This window comes from Oncorhynchus tshawytscha, linkage group LG07 (genome assembly GCF_018296145.1).
Source record: "Oncorhynchus tshawytscha isolate Ot180627B linkage group LG07, Otsh_v2.0, whole genome shotgun sequence".
Classification (NCBI taxonomy): Eukaryota; Metazoa; Chordata; class Actinopteri; order Salmoniformes; family Salmonidae; genus Oncorhynchus; species Oncorhynchus tshawytscha.
This window is the reverse complement of record NC_056435.1, coordinates 64,651,554-64,673,301: the sequence shown is the minus strand read 5'-3', so window position 1 is coordinate 64,673,301 and position 21,748 is coordinate 64,651,554. Positions and strand designations below refer to the sequence as shown.

Genomic DNA, 21,748 nt, shown 5'->3' with positions numbered 1-21,748 from the left:
AGCTTCCCCCTTTTTCCTCCAAACATAACGATGGTCATTATGGCCAAACAGTTCTATTGTTGTTTCATCAAACCAGAGGACATTTCTCCAAAAAGTACAATCTTTGTCCCCATGTGCAGTTGCAAACCGTAGTCTGGCTTTGTTATGGCGGTTTTGGAGCAGTGGCTTCTTCCTTGCTGAGCGTCCTTTCAGGTTATATCATTATAGGACTCGTTTTACTGTGGATATAGATACTTTTGTACCTGTTTCCTCCAGCATCTTCAAGGTCCTTTGCTGTTCTGGGATTTATTTGCACTTTTCGCACCAAAGTACGTTCATCTCTAGGAGACGGAACGCGTTTCCTTCCAGAGCAGTATGACGGCTGTGTGGTCCCATGGTGTTTATACTTGCGTACTATTGTTTGTACAGATGAACGTGGAACCTTCAGACGTTTGGAAATTGCTCCCAAGGATGAACCAGACTTGTGTAGGTCTACATTTTTTTTTCTGATGTCTTGGCTGATTTCTTTTGATTTGCCCATGATGTCAAGCAAAGAGGCACTGAGTTTGAAGGTAGACCTTGAAATACATCCACAGGTACACCTCCAATTGACTCAGGCTAATTAACATAATTTTCTGGAATTTTCCAAGCTGTTTAAAGGTACAGTCAACTTAGTGTTTGTAAACTTCTGACCCACTGGAATTGTGATAAAGTGAATTATATGTGAAATAATCTGTCTATAAATAATTTTTAGATAAATGACTTGTGTCATGCACAAAGTAGATGTCCTAACTGAATTGCCAAAACTAGTTTGTTAGCAAGATACATGTGGGGTGGTTGAGAAATTAGTTTTAATGACTGCAACCTAAGTGTATGTAAACTTCCGACTTCAACTGTACATAGGCAGTGCAGCGGTATCTTAAGTTCCAAAGTGTTTATGATTAGCCATACTGACAAAAAAAAGAGCACCTTTTGTGTTGCTCAATATACACTACCAGTCAAAAGTTTTAGAACACCTACTCATTCAGTCGCTAGCCCCTACTCCATTGCAGTGGTGGAAAAAGTACCCAATTGTTGTACTTGGGAGTAAAAGTATGTTAATAGAAAATGACTAGTAAAAGTGAGTCACACAGTAAAATTCTACTTGAGTAGAAGTATTTGGTTTTAAATATACTTAAGTATCAAAAGTAAATGTAATTAGCTAAAATATACTTAAGTAATTTCAATCCTTTTATAATGCAAACCAGATAATAGTTTTCATGTTTTTTTTGTGTGGAAAGCCAGGGGCACACTCCAACACTTAGACATAATTAACAAACAAATCATGTGTTTAGTTTGATCTGGCAGACTGAGGTAACAGGGATGACCAGGGAGGTTCTCTTGATAAGTGTGTGAATTTGGCAATTTTCCTGTCCTGCTAAGTAAGCATTCAGTACTTTTGGGTGTCAGGTAAAAAGTACATTATTTTCTTTAGGAATGTAGTGAAGTAAAAGTTGCCAATAATATAAATTGTACAGATACACAAACTACATAAGTCAAAATACTTGATAGTGCTTCTTAAACTTTGCACAACTGCTCAATTGCTACAACAGAGAGAGCGAGCCAGTGCAGCGTTATGTATATATTTTAACTTCCGAAGTGTTTATGATTAGCCATACTGACAAAAAAGAGCACCTTATTATTGCTCAATATGTATTTTCGTAAACATGAAAATTATCACTCTAAAATATTGTACCAACAAGTAGGGCGTGTAGTTAAATTTCTGACTCACTTGCACTTCGTATCATTTTGGAAAGCGTAACGGGCAGCAGATCACTCTAAAGTATTGTCAACATATTTTCTACAAACAACAGGGCGTGTAGTTTCATTTCTGACTCACTTGCACTATGTAACATCTTGGAAAGCGAAACTGACAGCGAACAGGCCTGGGCCTGTTTAAAGAGCAGCTCGCGGAATTCCCCAACACGGATCCGCAGAGACGAGGACAGTAACAGAGCGAATCATTACTGTCAACCAGACAACAAGGACTACAGAAATACGCTTATTTAAAAGTTTTATGTAATCTGCAATTGGACCCTAAATCCCATCTCAAATATTCACACGTTCAGCAAAGGTAAGAAATTCTATTTTACTATGTAGACACCCTATTTCGACAAGTACATTTCGACAAGTAAATACAATTCTGGATAAGATGTCACGTCAGTCACACTGCTTGGTTTATACACTTGTGGAACAGTTCAAATCGTTTTCCTTGTTTCAAAATGTGTCTTTGTGAGAGGTACTGACATGTTTAAATCATTGACCTATCTGTTTTAAGCGACTAGCGCACAGCTCAGACGTCCAAACATACCCACACCAATACATGCCACCAGATGTCTCTTCACAGTCCCCAAATCCGGAACAGACAACGGGAAACGCACAGTACTACATAGCGCCATGGCTATTTGGAACTGTCAAGCAGTAGAATCAGATTTTTAATAAAACTACACGTTATGGATCAGCGCGGATTGTGAAGAGACAGACACAGGCACACATGGCATTCGCTAACACACGCACTCTACACACATTTTAATATTGTTATTTTTTCTGTGTTATTGAGTTTGTATTGTATATATGTTATAGTTGTTTTATTGTATGTAATTGTGATTGGACCCTTAGGAAGAGTAGCTGCAGATCCGGAATAAAATATAAATGATTCATTTACATCATTCCATGACTGTCCTAAACACTGACATTTTGGGATGAAATATTCACCCTTGGTTTCGAAGGATCCAGATTGATTTCGATACATTGATTGTATCAGCCATATATATATATATATATATATATAATGTATTCACTGTATCCAAGTGACATAATTTCAGTAGAAATGAAACCAACACTATTTCCGCATAATAAAACATTTATAAAAAATGTCCACGTAATAATTGTCTGTGTCCAATAGATGTCGCACGGCATCCACCACAATGTACAATAGTCATGCATCAAGATTAAGTTTGCCTCTGTTTTGGAATAACTTTAAACAAATTGATTAATGCCATTGTTATAAACATTCAATATGTGTTTTGCTGGGTTTCATTTCTTGTTCTAGTGGACCAATAGTAATTCAGCCTGAATGGAAAACCCAAACAGGGGCAGGAGAGGTAGAGGAGCCAACCATGTCCATCACAGAATAGGTAAGGAGATTAATGTTGAATTTTGTATAAGTAAGACATGATTGGCATTTCCTTCATTATATTGATATATATTTCCCTGTTTGCCTCTCAGGTGCTGAGGCTGGTCAGAGAGAAGAGGAAGGGATAGCCAACCGAGGGGGAAGAGGTAGGGGGGCCAGGGGAGAGAGGAGAGGTGTTAATGGGGGGAACCCAAGGGAGGATAGGAGAGCGCGAGATGCCAGGGGAGGAAGAGGAAGGGAGGGTGCGAGGGGTTGGGCAGGAAGAGGAGGAGGAGAAAGAGTGGAAGGCAGAGGAGGAGGGGAGGGTGCGAGGGGTTGGGGAGGAAGAGGAATAGGAGGGGAGGGTGCGAGGGGTTGGGGAGGAAGAGGAATAGGAGGGGAGGGTGCGAGGGGTTGGGGAGGAGGAGGAGGAGGAGGAGAAAGAATGGGAGGCAGAGGAGAAGGCAGAGGAGAAGGCAGAGGAGGAGGGAGAGGAGGAGGGAGAGGAAGAGATGGAGAGAGAGGGGGAGGGAGAGGAAGAGCTGCAGATGGTGGCGCTCCTCATGTTCGTCCAATGGGGTACAAAACGTTGGAGGAGCTCTCAGGGAAAGAACCTTCAGAAATAGCCATTACTCTTGCCTCCAGTTATGGACTGCAAGCTCTACTCGACGAACGAGAGATGCGAAAGGACCTCGTTCAGCTCCTCTGCCAAGTCCTCTGCAAGGCCTTCTTGTCCAAAACTGACCGTCAAACTATACAGCACTTGGCTGGCTTAATCAAGCATTCTGGATTCCTCCGAACCATCCTGCCCCATTATGTGATGGGAATGGGGTCAGAGTTCGACCTCACTCGCCGGGAACAGTACCCCCAGCACTTGGACAACATCATGACCCTTCTCGCTGAAGTGCTCAGGATATTCCCGGCTAGCTCGACCCAGGCCGTGTCCATGATAGTGGCCCTCTTCAGACCAGTCATCAACAGCCTGCGAGCTGTGGGGGTGGATGTCCTGGAGCAGACGGAGGAGAACCTGGAGAAGATCCAGGTCCTGGTGGAGCACCTCCAGGAGAGAGCCAGGGAGGGCACCCTAAAGTCGGACAACTACTCCTTCATCACCCCCCAGGAGGACGCCCCACCTGGGGAGGCCGACTTCAGGACCTTGTCCATCTACCCCACCCCCGAGGAATTCCACCAGGAACAGAGGCCCTTCCTCAGGCCCAACCTCATCTTGAAACGCTATGCCAGCGGACTGCTGTACCTGGACACGCACTTCCGGCTCATGCGAGAGGACTTTGTGAGACCTCTTCGAGAGGGCATCCAGAAGCTGCTTCAGGGCCAGCAGGACCTGGGCAATAAAGACGTCCCTTTGAGGAAGAAGCGCTTCGATGACATCACAGTGTACTTTGACACGCGACTGGTGGTTCCAATGTGCACCCGGTCTGGTTTGGCCTATAAGGTCCAGTTTGACTCCAAACCTCTTAAGGTCAGTCAGTTCTTTTGAGTATTTGAACAGAAGAAATATAATTTACCAAGACTTGCCAACATCGTGTAGTAGAGTACATTCAATATATGTTCATGTTATTCTCTGTCCCACACAGTTTGTCCGCTGGCAGAACTCCAAGCGGCTGATATATGGGTCCCTGGTCTGCATGTCCAGTGACAACTTTGAGACTTTCCTGTTTGCCACTGTGTCAGACCGGGACCCCAAGGAGCTAGAGAAGGGCTTTGTCCAGATCATTTTCTCAACGGAGAGCAGGCGAGCCCTAGCCGGAGTGGAGGCCCACCAGTCCTTCCTCATGGTGGAGACAACCGCCTACTTTGAGGCCTACCGCTACGTCCTCGAGGGGCTGCAGGAGCTGGAAGTAGAGGATCTGCCCTTCCAGAGGTTGGTGTACTGTCTGTCGTTGTTGAATTCAATCATTAGTCAGCCCTACGTATGTACTGGCTGTCGCACCGGTGGTGTTGATGCTATGAGAGAGATATTTTTTCCACCATGTTTTTCTGATATTGAGAGTCGCAGATTGCGTTCATACAGTTCCATACTTCTGATCTTAAAGTGTTTAACATGGTTTGTGGGTGACTTACCTCTTCCACCAGCTGCTAGATGATATTTAGCAGATATTTTGTGACAGAACATTTACTGCATATCAATTATTGTAATGAAGAATGAGAACTTTCTGACTAACAAAAATGGTATTTTTGATTCATGACAACATGTAAATTGCAGGTATATAGTGGAATGTAGCTCAGAGGTCCACCCTCCTGCCTACCTGCCAATGGGGGATACATATGACCTGTCTGCTATTGCGGTGCCTGAGTTTAAGAGCAGCCGCTTCCACACCCTGGATCCTGAAGCCTGGCCCCCCATGGAGCAGCTGGGATTGGACGAGTCCCAGATGAGAGCACTTCAGCTCGCCCTCACCAAGGAGCTGGCAATCATCCAGGGACCCCCAGGCACAGGTGGAATACATATAGAACAAATTATACATATTGAATTAGATCATGTTTATGTACACTACCGTTCAAAAGTTTGGGGTCACTTAGAAACGTCCTTGTTTTTGAAAGAAATGCACATTTTTTGTCCATTAAAATAACATCAAATTGATCAGAAATACAGTACAGACATTGTTAATGTTGTAAATGACTATTGTAGCTGGAAATGGCAGATTTTTTATGGAATACAGTTGAAGTGAGAAGTTTACATACACTTAGGTTGGAGTCATTAAAACTTGTTTTTCAACCACTCCACAAATTTCTTGTTAACAAACTATAGTTTTGGCAAGTCGGTTAGGACAACTACTTTGTGCATGACACAAGTAATTTTTCCAACAATTGTTTACAGACAGATTATTTCACTGTATCACAATTCCAGTGGGCCAGAAGTTTACATACACTAAGTTGACTGTGCCTTCAAACAGCTTGGAAAATTCCAGAAAATGATGTCATGGCTTTTAGAGATTCTGATAGACTAATTGACATCATTTGAGTCAATTGGAGGTGTACCTGTGGATGTATTTCAAGTCCTACCTTCAAAGTCAGTGCCTTTTTGCTTGACATCATGGGAAAATCAAAAGAAATCAGCCAAGACTTCAGAAAAAAATTGTAGACCTCCACAAGTCTGGTTCGTCCTTGGGAGCAATTTCCAAATGCCTGAAGGTACCACGTTCATCTGTACAAACAATAGTACATACGTTTAAACCCCATGGGACCACGCAGCCGTCATACCGCTCAGGAAGGAGACGTGTTCTGTCTCCTAGAGATGAACGTACTTTGGTGCGAAAAGTGCAAATCAATCCCAGAACAACAGTAAAGGACCATGTGAAGATGCTGGAGAAAACAGGTACAAAAGTATCTATATCCACAGTAAAACGAGTCCTATATCAACATTACCTGAAAGGCCGCTCAGCAAGGACGAAGCCACTGCTTCCAAATCGCCATAAAAAAGCCAGACTACGGTTTGCAACTGCACATGGGGACAAAGATCGTACTTTTTGGAGAAATGTCCTCTGGTCTGATGAAACAAAAATAGAACTGTTTGGCCATAATGACCATCGTTATGTTTGGAGGAAAAAGGGGGAGGCTTGCAAGCCGAAGATCACCATCCCAACCCTGAAGCACGGGGGTAGCAGCATCATGTTATGAGGGTGCTTTGCTGCAGCGGGGACTGGTGCACTTCACAAAATAGATGGCATCATGAGGAGGACAATTATGTGGATATATTGAAGCAAAATCTCAAGACATCAGTCAGGAAGTTAAAGTTTGGTCGCAAATGGGTCTTCCAAATGGACAATGACCCCAAGCATACTTCCAAAGTTGTGTCAAAATGGCTTTAAGCACAACAAATTAAAGGTATTGGAATGGCCATCACAAAGCCCTGACCTCAATCCTATTGAAAATTTGTGGGCAGAACTGAAAAATCGTGTGCGAGCAAGGAGGCCTACAAACCTGACTCCGTTACACCAGCTCTGTCAGGAGGAATGGGCCAAAATTCACCCATCTTATTGTGGGAAGCTTGTGGATTACAAGCTTCCCACAATAATTATCCATATAATTGTCCTTCCTTATGACGCCATCTATTTTGTGAAGTGCACCAGTCCCTCCTGCAGCAAAGCACCCCCACAACATGATGCTGCCATCTTCGTGCTTCATGGTTGGGATGGTGTTCTTCGGCTTGCAAGCCTCCCCCTTTTTGCTCCAAACATAACGATGGTCATTGTGGCCAAACAGTTCTAATTTTGTTTCATCAGACCAGAGGACATTTCTCAAACCGCAAACCGTAGTCTGGCTTTTTTTATGGCGGTTTTGGAGCAGTGGATTCTTCCTTGCTGAGCGGCCTTTCAGGTTATGTCGATACAGGACTCGTTTTATTGTGGATATAGATACTTTTGTTCTGTTTTCTCCAGCATCTTCACTTGGCCCTTTGCTGTTGTTCTGGGATTGATTTGCACTTTTCGCACCAAAGTACGTTCATCTCTAGGAGACAGAACGCGTTTCCCTCCGGAGCGGTATGACGGCAGTGTGGTCCCATGGTGTTTATACTTGCGTACTATTGTTTGTACAGATGAACGTGGTACCTTCAGGCGTTTGGAAATTGCTCCCAAGGACGAACCAGACTTGTGGAGGTCTACAATTTTTTTCTGAAGTCTTGGCTGATTTCTTTTGATTTTCCCATTATGTCAAGCAAAAAGGCACTGACTTTGAAGGTAGGACTTGAAATACATCCACAGGTACACCTCCAATTGACTCAAATTATGTCAATTAGCCGATCAGAATCTTCTCAATCCATGACATCATTTTCTGGAATTTTCCAAGCTGTTTAAAGGCACAGTCAACATAGTGTATGTAAACTTCTGACCCACTGGAGTTGTGATACAGTGAATTGTAAGTGAAATAATCTGTCTGTAAACAATTGTTGGAAAAATGACTTGTGTCATGCACAAGGTAGATGTCCTAACCGACTTGCCAAAACTATAGTTTGTTTACGAGAAATTTGCGGAGTGGTTGAAAAACGAGTTTTAATGACTCCATCCTAAGTGTATGTAAACTTCCGACTTCAACTGTACATCGGTGTACAGAGTTCCATTATCAGCATCCACTCCTGTGTTCCAATGGCACGTTGTGTTAATCCAAGTTTCTAATTTTAAAAGTCTAATTGATCATTAGAAAACCCTTTTGCAATTATGTTAGCACAGCTGAAAACTGTTGTACTGATTAAAGAAGCAATAGAAGTGGTCTCCTTTAGACTAGTTGAGTATCTGGAGCATCAGCATTTGTGAGATCCATTACAGGCTCAAAAGGGCCAGAAACAAAGAACTTTCTTCTGAAACTCGTCAGTCTATTCTTGTTCTGAGAATTGAAGGCTATTCTATGCGAGAAATTGCCAAGAAACTGAAGATCTCGTACAATGCTGTGTACTACTCCCTTCACAGAACAGGGCAAACTGGCTCTAACCAGAATAGAAAGAAGAGTGGGAGGCCCCGGTGCACAGCTGAGCAAGAGGACAAGTACATTAGAGTGTCTAGTTTGAGAAACAGACGCCTCACAAGTCCTTAACTGGCCAGCATCCCGGAGTCGCTTCTTCACTGTTGACATTGAGACTGGTGTTTTGCTGGTACTATTTAATGAAGCTGCCAGTTAAGGACTTGTGAGGCATCTGTTTCTCAAACTAGACACTCTAATGTACTTATCCTCTTGCTCAGTTGTGCACAGGGTCTCCCACTCCTCTTTCTATTCTGGTTAGAGGCAGTTTGCGGTGTTCTGTGAAGGGAGTAGTACACAGCTTTGCACGAGATCATCCATTTTATTGCTTCTTTAATCTGAACAACAGTTTTCAGCTGTGCTAACATAATTGCAAAAGGGATTTCTAATGATCAATTAGCCTTTTAAAATGATAAACTTGGATTAGCTAACACAACATGCCATTGGAACACAGGAGTGATGGTTGCTGATAATAAGCCTCTGTACTCCTATGTAGATATTCCATAAAATATCTGCCGTTTCCAGCAGCAATAGTCATTTACAACATTAACAATGTCTACATTGTATTTCTAATCAATTTGATGTTATTTTAATGGACAAAATGTGCTTTTCTTTCAAAAACAAGGACATTTCTAAGTGACCGTAAACGTTTGAATGGTAGTGTACATGTACAATTTCTAGGCTGAAAGTTTGACATTGGTATGCCATGCTGCTTCATGTGTTGGTGGACTTGCAGGAGTATAATACTTTTGGACGTTCGTTTTCTCTCCTTACTCATAACCTCAGGGAAGACCTACACAGGACTAAAGATCGCCCAAGCTCTTTTGACCAATCAGGAGGTGTGGAAAGGTGTCTTTGACTCCTCCCCAATGCTGGTGGTTTGTTATACCAACCACGCTCTAGACCAGTTCCTGGAAGGTAGGGCTCCTGCTCCCCGACATACTGAACTATGGATGTATGGTATATGAATGCATGATTGTCCCACTCTACTTTTGCTTCTTGAATTCAGTTATTTTCAACCTCAAGCCATTCTTGAAAATGTCATAATTTGTGTTTTACCAGATATAATTCTGAAGGGCACTTTAGTCATCACATGTATCAGCAGCTTTTTCATTTGTTTAACATGCACCATAGGCATCCACAAGTTCATTTGTTTGACATTGTGCACCAAAGGCATCCACAAGTTCATTTGTTTAACATTGTGCACCAAATCCACAAGTTCATTTGTTTAACATTGTGCACCAAATCCACAAGTTCATTTGTTTAACATTGTGCACCAAAGGCATCCACAAGTTTTTACCAGACGGTATTGTAAGAGTGGGTGGGCGAAGCAACAGTGAGGCCCTGAAGCGTTTCACTCTGGGGGAGCTGAAAAGGTCCCATGACTTCCGCCGCAGACTACCGCAACATCTTCGCCGTGCCAACAGTGAGGTGAGAGTTAGTGTGGGAAACCTGAAAGTTACGCTAAAATTTGAAAAATAGTCTTAAAATGTAAATGAGCACTCCTATTGAAGTCAATGTAGCTCAGCTTCCGTATGTGTCAGGAATGTAACAACCAGGCTGGATATGTTTTGGGGAAATAGTCATTTAGGGAAACGATACCACACACTGATGCTCAGAATATTGTTTCCTCTCAGATCTATGATGCACTGCGGACCGAAGAGACTAAGATCCAGACTCAGTCTGTGCAGCTGGAGTGCAGTCTGCGAGGCGTTCTGAGGGAACAGTTCCTTCAAAGGTTCATCTCAGAGGAGCACTGGGATAGCCTGTCCCTCCAGCCTGTGAGTCGTTGATACCACTGTCAAATATAAAGTGGTGACTACTGCTATGACTATAACTCATAGTTCCACCACCTCTGCTACTTCTAGAACTATGATGATGTCATATAGGATAACTACAATGAGGACGATAACCCCTACTGCTTATTCAAGGCTTAAGATTCATGTAAACAAAATAGACATTCCCAGAAAAGCTTTATGATACGATCTGTGATAATCTGCTATTGGCCTGAGTGGAGACAATACTTACTCTTGATATGTACTTTTCCTCAGGTACTGGATGGTTTTGAGAGCTATGGTGGGAAGAAGCCATCTATGATAATGGAGTGGCTGGGGTTAGGTTCCACTGCCTTCCAGCAGAGGACACCACATCCTCAAAATGACAATGCAGGTGAGAAGCCACTGCAGTACCACTGAACGAAGACATAGGGCTGGAACAGTTATTGTATAATCTCGTAACTGACAATTATGGACAATAACCCTGAACTTTAAAACAATTATTGTCATAATCTTCTTACTACATTATCTTCAGTAGAAGGGGGATACACCTTTATATTTAAGTAGATATGGTTTACCCAATAGCAGTTAATTTTTTTATTTTATTTTTTACATGAAGTTGGTAATCATTATATGAACAGAACGGCACGGTCGGGAGGAGAAGCTTAATTTCCAAAAGTTCCAAGCGACAGGGGTGTCCCCAAAGCTGTGTTGTATTCATTAGGTACAGTATATTGTAACTTGTTTTCAAAGATAGGTTATAATGCATTATAAGCAGTTTGTTTAAAAAAATTATATAATAATAACCGTGCTTGACAATTCATTGTTACCCAAAATTGCATAATTGTCACAGTAGATGAGACACAACATGATCAGACAGACATAACAACTGGAACAGGTGCAGAGCAAATCAAAATCAAATTGTATTTGTCACATGCTCTAAATACAACAGGTCTAGACTTTACTGTGAAATGTTTACTTTATGAGCCCTTTCCCAACAATGCAGAGTTAAAAAAGTGCTTCTCCTTGTGGCCTTGTATTTGTCAACATTGCTTGTGAATATATTATGGTTGTAGTTCACATAGATAGCTAGTAGTCTGCTGTATCTATTGAACTCTTTTATGTTTTCTTTAAAACTCCCTTTGATCCTGAAACTATATTGGGTGAAGCAGAGTTCAGAGTTCATCGAATCAAATGTTATTTGTCACATACACGTGTTCAGCAGATGTTATTGTGGGTGTAGCGAAATGCTTCTAGCTCCGACAGTGCAGTAATATCTGACAAGTAATATCTAACAATTTCACAGCAATACACACAATACACACAAATATAAAGTAAAGGAATAGAATTACGAATCTATAAATATTTGGGTTAGAAATGTCAGAGCGGCATTGACTAAGAAACAGTAGAATAGGATAGAATACAGTATATACATATGAGATGAGTAATGCAAAATATGTAAACATTATTAAAGTGACTGTTGAGAGAACTACTAGGAATAGAAGTTAGAAACTCCTCACCCATTTTACCCTCTCTGTTTTGTGATAGATGGGGAAATGGACGAAGATGAGGAGGAGGAGGAGGACCTGATCGAGATAGCGGAGGAGGCAGACCTGATCCAGATGGAACGCTTTGTAGAAGTCTCAGACATGCATCATAGTCACGATGATGATCGAAGAAAGATGGAGGAGACAGTCAGGGATATGGCGGAAATGATGCTGGCCATGAACCTGGAGAACACTCTGATACATGCAGAGCAGAGTGAACAAGGCTGGGAGGTGAGAACCTACAACGTGCCTTGATCCAAACTTATTGTATAACAATATAGCCAAAATACATTGCATCATACAATATGTGAATCACAAACTAATTCAGCTGCTTATTGATTTAAAATGACAATCTCCTGTTTCATTTTCACAGTATTTAGCTCAGGAGTATGGTAGAAAGACAGGTGCTGCGTTAAAGGTATAGTTAATGTTATTTGAAAAGTCTGACGTGTCTCTCTCTGTGTGCGCAGATACAGCGGGTGCAGAAGAGGAAGATGAAACATCGTATTAGGAGAGAGCTGGGCAGCAGCTCAGCCATGAGTGAAGATGAGGAAGACACCATTCTGGATGTGTGGACTCTTAGTCTGCCAGACAGATGGAGACTGTACCGGTAATAGTCTCTCTCATCCCCTAGGCAACGCCAGACTGCGAGAGCGTATATTCCCATTGTGCATAATTATGTCAACTAATTACTGAGAAAACGTATCTCAGTAGATGCATGCACTGAACCCCTCACCTCTACAAGTTTCTGTCACCCTGGCACTGTAACTGTGCTTAGTTTGTGCAAAGTGCACAGTCGTCATGACCACACAAACCACACAGGTGTGCGATTGACTGTGCCACCTTAAGTGACGCATGTTTTGATCTGACTGGGGAAAAGACCCAGTTGTGTGCCAAGCCAAAAAGCCATTTTGGATGATGCAATAAAGAAATTGTCACAGCTCCAGCGTGTTGGATTGACTCAGTAAATCATACAAGTAATAAAGGATTCTGCTCTACACATTATCTACGAATCTCAGATATTCAGAATTTGATTGTGACAGGGTTATGTCAGGTAAACACAACTTTTCTATAGGAACTTTGTTAGTTTTATGACCTGCGTGTGTAGACTCCATTAGTGACCTTACCGTCAAATGCTACCAATGACCTCATCTGACGCTGCTCTGTGTTCGCAGGTTATGGGTGGGGCGTTATCGGACGGAGCTGCGTATGCGAGCCCAGCAGGCAGAGCAGGACTATCAGGATGCTGCCGAGCGTCTGGCTGAGATTCGTCTCCGTGAGGACTTATGTGTCCTGAAGGAAGCCAAGGTCATCGGCATGACGACCACGGGGGCTGCTAGATGGCGCAAAGCTTTGCAGGAAGTGCGCCCCCGCCTAGTGATCGTGGAAGAGGCAGCAGAGGTACTGGAGGCCCACACCATCACCACTCTGAGCCAGGCCTGCCAGCACCTCATTCTCATTGGAGACCACCAACAGGTACTGGACACTCATTGGCCAGGCATGGTCAACTTCCCTACTGTTAGGCCACTAAATCCAGTGATTGAATTGGACATGAAAATTGCTCCTAATGTTCAATTGACTTGAAAATTGCTTCTAATGTAAAATTGACTTGAAAATGGCTCCTAATGTAAAATTTACTTGAACATTGCTCCTAATGTTAAATTGACTTGAACATTGCTCCTAATGTTAAATTTACTTGAACATTGCGCCTAATGTAAAATTGACTTGAACATTGCTCCTAATGTTAAATTGACTTGAACATTGCGCCTAATGTAAAATTGACTTGAACATATCTCCTAATGTAAAATTGCTCCTAATGTAAACTGGGCATTTGTCGATTGAAAGTCCATGGTCATTTTAATTTCTTATTGAATTGCAATCAACTTCCAACTCTGCTTGGGGCTAAACGGAGAGTTCACCCAGCTATAAGGTCTTACGTAACTTGACTTGTTCCTTTTAGCGCTGAGTGAAAAAGCTAAAGCACTCTGGGAATATCACGTATTTTACTCAGTTCAATATAATCCACTTTTATTCAAAGCTGGTATTCTTGAGATGTGCACTTTACTTTCGTGTAGGTGGATCACACTTTCGATGAGAAAAAAAGCTTTGGTTTTGAAGTGCTATTAATCAAAAGTTAGTGGTTGAAATCTAACACAGTCAGGCAGAAACAAACTGAGTACAATAACTCACATTATTTGAGAATGTTTTGTATCTTTCCCACACCCCTCCCACATACATTCTTACCTTGTCCCCTAAATAAAGCAGACACACATTAACAACTGAAAAGAAGCAGGAAAACAAGATAGGATAGCAAAACTGTGAGTTTTTATTTTCAAATACTGTATACTTTTCGTACTCTTTTTATTTTACTTTATTACATTGATTTGAGAGGGCCAATGCACATTTATCAAGATTTCTGTAAATGTGATTTAGTCGAACAGCAAATGTTTATCTTTGGGCAGGTTCTGGAAAAACAGTGTTCAACAACAAGTAATAGAGTTGAGGAGATGTTGTCTAAAAGTGTTGAAATGAGGTGGTCCATTCCATCCTCTCTTGGGCTTCAGCGGTACTTATAGGGGTACTTATGTAGCTCATTGTGTCCCTAGCTCCGGCCCAGTGCAACAGTGTTCGAACTGGCCAAGAACTTCAATCTTGAAGTGTCCATGTTTGAGAGGCTGATCAGGATGGACTTTCCATACGTCAGACTTAACTACCAGGTACGTGTGGGGAATCTAAAGGGAAAGTGTATATGGATAAACCAATCCATAGAACCTTGTTCTTCATTGTCCATTGACCAATCCTCTAACTCTGGGTCTATCCTCGCACAGCATCGCATGAGGCCAGACATTGCCCGTCTCCTGGTCCCGCACATCTACTCTGAGCTAGAGAACCACCCCTCAGTGATGGACTATGACAATATTAAGGTTCGTCAATGCTTTCAGAGACTTTTTACATGGTAGTTACCCTCCTAGCAGGAGGGCATTTAAAGTGTACTGTATACTGAATATCAATCCATTTCAGCATGTCATCAATTCAATGAACCATTAATAAAGTACAATACACAGTCCATGTGTAGGCCTTAGAAGTTAGTTGCAGTCCAATAACCGTTGTATTCACCTCCCTGTTGTCTTGTAGGGTCTTCTCTCCAACATGTTCTTTGTGGAGCATAACTACCCGGAGGAGGAGATCAGGGATGGAAAGAGTCGCCAGAACCTCCACGAGGCCTTATTCGTGGTAGCGTTGTGTCGCTACCTCCTGTTACAGGAATACCAGCCGTCCCAGATCACCATCCTCACCACTTACACTGGCCAACTCCACTGTCTGCGCAAACTCATGCCAGCCAAAGAGTTCAATGGGGTAAAAGTTCATGTTGTTGACAAATACCAAGGAGAGGAGAATGATATTGTCCTACTGTCGCTGGTTCGAAGTAACAAAGAGGGGAAGGTGGGCTTCTTGAACATCCCCAACCGCGTCTGTGTTGCCCTGTCACGGGCTAAGAAGGGTCTCTACTGCGTTGGAAACATGGCCATGTTGGGAAAGGTCAAGCTTTGGAGCAACATCCTGCACACACTGCGAGAGAAAGACCAAGTGGGCCCTGCCCTGACCCTGTGCTGCCAGAACCACCCTGAGCGACACATTAAAGCATTCTGCGGAGAAGACTTCAAACATGCTCCTGAGGGAGGCTGCAACCTGCCCTGCGAGTTCCGCTTGAACTGTGGTCACGTGTGCTCCAGTGCTTGCCACCCGTACGACCAAGAGCACAAGAAGTACACATGTAACAAGAAGTGCCAGAAGGTCCTCTGTGAGCTGGGGCATCGATGCAAACTTCTGTGCTACAAGAAGTGCCCTACAGACTGCCTTACGCGGGTAGAGAAAATCGTACCGCGATGCCAGCACAAGCAGATGGTGCCCTGTCACCAGGCTCCAGAGCGGTTTGTGTGCCAGGAGCCCTGTCAGAAGATGCTGGTGTGTGGCCATCTATGTGCCACTGTGTGTGGGGAGTCCTGCACCACCACCTGCATGGCAACAGTCACCTTGGAGCTCAAGTGTGGACACAAGCAAGAAGGTCCCTGTCATTATAGGAGATCTACAGTACAGCCGGACTGCAGGGCACCTTGCAAACAGATTCTGAAGTGTGGCCACCCCTGTCCTGGTTCCTGCCAGAGATGCCACCAGGGCCGCTTCCACTTGGGCTGTTTCCACCGATGTGATAAGCTCCTAGTCTGCTCCCACAAGTGTCGGGAGCCCTGTACACGTGACTGCCCTTCCTGTCCAATTCTCTGTGAGAATCGCTGCATCCACAGTGCCTGTAAGAAGCCCTGCGGCCAGCCCTGTGCCCCCTGCATAGAGCCCTGTGCCTGGCAGTGTCCTCACCAGGGCTGCAGCAAACTCTGCCATGAGCCTTGTGACCGTCCACCCTGCACCCAGCCCTGCACCAAAACCTTGCAGTGTGGGCACCCCTGCATCGGCCTGTGTGGAGACCCCTGCCCCAACAAGTGCCGTGTTTGCCACCGCGAGGATGTTATGGAGATCTTCTTTGGTACGGAGGACGATGCTGAGGCCTGCTTTATTCAGCTGGACGACTGCGGACACATCTTTGAGTCCACGTCCATGGATATATACATGGGGATGGATGACAACCAGCAGGCTACCGAGGAGCAGCTCGCAGTAAAGTTGAAGGAGTGCCCCAGGTGTCGCACTCCCATCCGCAGGAATCTCCGGTACGGGGCTTACGTCAACCGGAGTCTGGCGGTAATTGAGAAAGTTAAGGAGAAGATTAATGGAGCACAGTCAGATATTGCGGCACAAAAGGCGGTCCTTAAGCAGCAATGGATTGACAAGGAGGACTTGCAAAGGTATCTACCAATGGAGTACATACAGATCGAGAAAAAACTAAGGGCCTCCCACCTCACAGCTAAGGAACTGTGGATCACGGAAAACAAGATGGCCTACCTTGAGAGAGTTGGCAAGTTGCTGAAGATTAGTAGGCAGCACATGTCAAGTGCGGAAGTTTTCCACTTTGATGAGAAAGTCGAAGAGTTCCTGAGGTGGCTGATGGATTGTTACCAGAAGTTCTCGGAGCAGCAGGCTTCTGATCTGCAGAGTGAGCTACAGAGGCTCTCCTTTTTGGCTGAGCTCAACGCCCGCTGCAAGATGGCTAAGGACACAGGCCGTGGGGTCAAGGTTCAGGCTGAGGTCACAGCCATAAGGGAGGTTCTGGAGAGAATGCAGCCATTCACTCTGCAAGACGAGGACTCGGTAAAGCAGGCACTGAAAGACTTGGCTGAAAAGCTACCAAGCTCTGGCCTGGGGATCAGTGATGATGAACGAAAGATGATACTCTCAGCCATGAGTTTACCTAAAGGCCACTGGTACTCCTGCCCCAACGGTCACGTCTATGCCATCGGAGATTGTGGAGGCGCCATGATGAGCCGTAACTGCCCAGAGTGCAATGCTACGATCGGTGGAGCAAACCATGCTCTGGCAAGTGGCAACAGAGTGGCTTCAGAGATGGATGGGGCACAACACGCTGCGTGGTCTGAAGCTAACAATATGCTGAACTTTGGTCTGATGAACCTTGCTGATTAAAAATTGATTATTTTCTCTGTTTAATTGTGACTTCATGACCGATGTGACAATTATCATAATTTGCACTCCAGAAAGCGTTGCTATATCAATTGATATATTTAAATGCTGAAATCACTGTAAATGATTCATTGAATGTGATGAAATCAATCTGCTTTGTCAATATAATATTTATTGTCATTATACTTTTTAAAGTGATATCTGTGGTCACTCCAGAGTACAATACAGTATTTTCAACCCAATGTACAATTATGAATTATGCAAATGTTTAGGCAGGATTTTTGGGCCTCAACATTTAGACACCTGTGTGTATTTTTCCAGTCACACCAATAGATGGCAGCAGTGTATTGTTCATTTAACAAAGAGTTGGCATGATATGTGCAATATGTTTTTTCTAATAAAACATATCTGAGATGATCCCATATATTTGCAAATGGATTCTCTAACACACACACACATACACAATTGTGATTCAGCTAACTGAGAAACTCAAAATAAATTAATATGATAAAGGGGCTGAAAAACAACACAAACTCTGGTATGATAAGAAAACACTGTAAATGTAACTAATATACACAAATATATTGGGGGGGGGGGTAAACTGAAACTCCACCTTGTGTCTTTGACATTGTCCATTTATTTAAATTAGTATAGGCCTACTTTATGTATCGGTTAAATACATTTTCTGAGCATTTTGTGAACTATAGTGTAGTTGGCCCTAAGCTGTAAGTGATTGTCAGGTGGCAGGGTGGAGGTGTTTGACTTGGTGTGGTTAGTCCTATGGCCCTGTCCAGAGACAAGCCTTAGTTCCTTCTCCCTAAATCAATAAGTCTAGGCGTAAGCAGTATGGCAGTAGCTTTACCTTGCCCTCGGATAGGTTGGGAGGATTTTGTCCCACATTTCTTATACTTATCTAATCCTCTCAGATCTACACAGGTGCTTGGTTTAGGTACTAAGGGTTGTTTCTGGACAGGGTTCTGTCATCTTATCACAAGCTGCAGGTGTAGGGAACATCAGGACTGTGAGTCGGATAGATGTGAGAGACACACACCGTACACCTAAACATCTGAAGTTATAAAGATGACAAACACCCTTTATGCATCATCTAGATAGGTGCCCAAGGCTGCATGGATTTGCAGTATTGTAAGCTGCATGGATTTGCAGTATTATAAACTGCATGGCAGGATCAGCAAGTTTCTTGCACTTAGTCAAAACATGACACACGGCTAGCTGGCCAATAATAAAACATCACTGGAATTTCAAACATAACATTCTTGGCCGTGAAGCAGCAAGACCCTAAACAACTTCAAATTCGTGGAAATCGGGGCTGACAACCATTTAGGGCGTTTTGCAGCAGTTTGCATCACTTTATTACATGATGAATGTAGCCTTGTCACAAACCCAGCTCTAATGCAAACTGTGCTCTCTGCAGTAAGAAAAGAAAACTGTAGTGTCAGGATAGGGGGACAAAAAAGAGCAAATTTGAAACCATGAATGTCATGCTGTCAGTATTTATGGTGTTTCGGTTTCAGAGACGGACTTGGACTGAAGGAGGCGCTGCAGAAAAATGGTAACATCCTAAGGGGCCCGCAGGCTCATCTGTCACGTCAAATTCCCTTAAAAAAAATCTGTCTGACTTCCTTAGCTGATTGGACTGTCTTTCAAGGACGATCGAGATTAGAGGAGGATTCAATTGAAGCACATGAGTTAGAGAGGCCAAAATCTGTATTTTGCATGACAATGAATCACTGTCATTGTGCTTAATGGGGAGAAGAGAGCCACTTAAGTGGCACAGATGTAACCATTACTTCAGTGAGAGACGGATTCTAGTGCGCGTCTTTGAGCGTTAACTAAATTAAAGGCATGGTTACGGTTGGGTTGAGGAGACACTGATCATGCAGCGACAGCGGGAGAGGTGGATTAATTCAGTCTTATACATGTGTGGTTAGGCTACCCATCATATGAAAGTGATTTTGTATAGATTTTTCCATAGACCTAATCTGTTGTCTTTGAATGTGGTGTTCAACACCTTTACTATCCTGTATAATATTGTGTAGTGAAGACAGAGTTTGAGGCTTTGCTTGACTTGGACAGGAGCTCACCTGAGCTGAGTACCGGCACCTCAAATGTTCTACTGCTTGAGTTCCTTTTATAGAATATCAGCTCAAAAGTATTGTGGAGCTCCTGCACCTAAATATAAACAGTACCATGATGCATCAAACCAGTACTGAGAATGAGAATCCACCGCAGGCTAGGAACAGACAGTAGCTATCTATGTTGCATCCTCATCTCATGTTCTTGGCAGGTGTGATTAACGAAGAAGCTTAACAAGATCCGATTTAAATCACTGAATCTGTGCAAACATGTGACATGCATGCAGACTGAGGAGGAGACATGTACGATAGCCTGTAATTCCTTTTCAGCAGGCCTACGGTCATCCAAATGACTCCCTTATCTATTGTACTTGTGCAGCACGGTTCCCATTTGATGATAGACACAGACAGTTTGCTTAAAGTATCATCTAAAATCATCATAAAGTGATGCAAGGTGCTGCAAAGCACCCTAAATGGATGTTTTGAAAGAAAAGCGAGAAAAGCGCCATATAAAATCCATGTATTACAGTGGGCCCTCAGAATAAAGGTTGTTGGAGGTCGTTCGAAACACTGAAAGGTCCGTAACTTTGAAATTCACTTAAAACAGCATCAAACCTTTATAGGAAATGTTAATTGCATATTTACAATGCGTTTTCTAATCCTTTTAACCAGATACTGTAAATATCTGATGTATTTTTAGCACATGGCTTAGTTTTTGCATTGAGTACATGGTTTGATATTGCCTGTTTGTTATTAAAATGGTATTCTAATAATAATCATCCCTTAACTCATAACTGGGCCGTATCAAACATCACACAGGAGTGCTGATACGTTCAGGTTTCTCCTGTCCATTCGTTACTTTACAAATCACAAAACTGATCCTAGATCAGCACTCTTACTTTGAGACTTCCATCAATGTCTTACCTGTGGATCATAACACACTGAAATATTTCCACACAAGCACTGTTCAGATTGGCTGTGAACTGAAAGATTGACATTTATAATCAACTAAAGTGATATAAATAGTCTCTGACAAACCCCATTTGCTGAAATATAAGAATGGGTCGACCATACAGGAGGGCAATTGTAGGTGCATGGACGATTGGTACTGTGTATGCTATAATCTTTATGAGCCCACATTATGAGTAAATCGTTCATTAAGACTCCCATGGCTGCATTTATCAGCACTACTTCACTTTAAGTGAAAGAGCTTTTGATATTGTCATAAAACCTGGTATAGCTAGCTACTACTGTGTACTGTCCCGATGTATATACTGTAGCTAGCTACTACTGTGTACTGTCCTGGAGATAGGTGCATAGGGATGTTAACATGTGCACTTACGAGATTACATACGTTTGGGAGGGAAGGTGTTTAAATGTATGCGTAATAACTTAAGATACTGAATATATCAATAGTTTTCACCCCAGCATTACGTAAGGTGAAAAGCTGTTTTTGCTGAAAGTAACGTTACCCAGGGCCTCTTGGGTCGTATTCTCCCCTGACAAAGTGGTTAGTGATCAGAGGCCCCAATTCTCCCCATCACTCTGGGTCCATGTTCACCATGCAGCTCAGCTCCCAGTGGAGTAAAGAGCTAGAGGTTAGGAGTGGGGAAGGAGTGAGCCCACTGACTTAATCAACTATCATTCTCCCCTCTCCATTGGATAACTGCTGAAATAGGCATCACCGCCCTCCTCTTCAATTTCTCTGATAAGGATTTTACCCCTTCATTTTACTGTCTGTATGGTCCTCTTTGTAATTGACCATTCTCTTCCGCTCCAGACTCCAATATCTAATCTTCTTCTCTTGCTTTAGCCCTTACTGATTCAGCTCAGTATCATTTATTAATAAGCCACATTAGAATTCAATAGACATGCAGCAACATGTTTTTTTGCTGTTCTCTGGGGGAGAAGAGATGTTAGTAAATTACATGTCAGCAGCAATTAAAACTTATGATGCTACAAAGTGCCATAACTGTGTCTGTCCAGATGTAGGGTGTTATGTCCATCTAATTGTAACACCCCTTAGTACAGCTCTGAGGGAAAGAATTGGGGGAAAATTCCCATAATTTGTCCTTTCCAAAAAAGGGAATATTAGAAAACACAGCCAATCTTGGTAGTCGCTCTTCTCAGAAGGAAAGT

The 21,748-nt window shown here is 43.0% G+C and overlaps 1 protein-coding gene and 1 long non-coding RNA gene across 2 annotated transcripts; both read left to right on the top strand.

The window, feature by feature from the left end:
* The first annotated feature begins 1,662 nt into the window (after positions 1–1,662).
* LOC112255535 lies at positions 1,663–3,323 on the top strand. Its single transcript, XR_002954267.2, has 3 exons — positions 1,663–2,092; positions 3,071–3,155; positions 3,247–3,323. It is a non-coding gene; the product is annotated as an uncharacterized LOC112255535 (long non-coding RNA).
* Positions 3,324–3,571: 248 nt separating this feature from the next.
* znfx1 (zinc finger, NFX1-type containing 1) lies at positions 3,572–17,938 on the top strand. Its single transcript, XM_024428073.2, has 13 exons — positions 3,572–4,613; positions 4,729–5,015; positions 5,358–5,590; positions 9,395–9,526; positions 9,891–10,039; positions 10,246–10,389; positions 10,660–10,777; positions 11,932–12,161; positions 12,401–12,540; positions 13,106–13,406; positions 14,537–14,647; positions 14,759–14,854; positions 15,066–17,938. Exons 1-13 carry the CDS (start codon positions 3,579–3,581, stop codon positions 17,517–17,519), a joined length of 5,430 nt encoding a protein of 1,809 aa, XP_024283841.2. The 5' UTR covers positions 3,572–3,578; the 3' UTR covers positions 17,520–17,938.
* The last annotated feature ends 3,810 nt before the right edge of the window (positions 17,939–21,748 follow it).

What these genes read in the sequence shown, in the direction of transcription:
- znfx1 (XM_024428073.2), top strand. Translation starts at nt 3,579, where the DNA reads ATGGGAGGCAGAGGAGAAGGCAGAGGAGAAGGCAGAGGAGGAGGGAGA. An exon ending in TTCGCCGTGCCAACAGTGAG is followed by an intron (nt 10,040 to 10,245) that starts GTGAGAGTTAGT and finishes GTTTCCTCTCAG; the next exon opens with ATCTATGATGCACTGCGGAC. An exon ending in TCATTGGAGACCACCAACAG is followed by an intron (nt 13,407 to 14,536) that starts GTACTGGACACT and finishes TTGTGTCCCTAG; the next exon opens with CTCCGGCCCAGTGCAACAGT.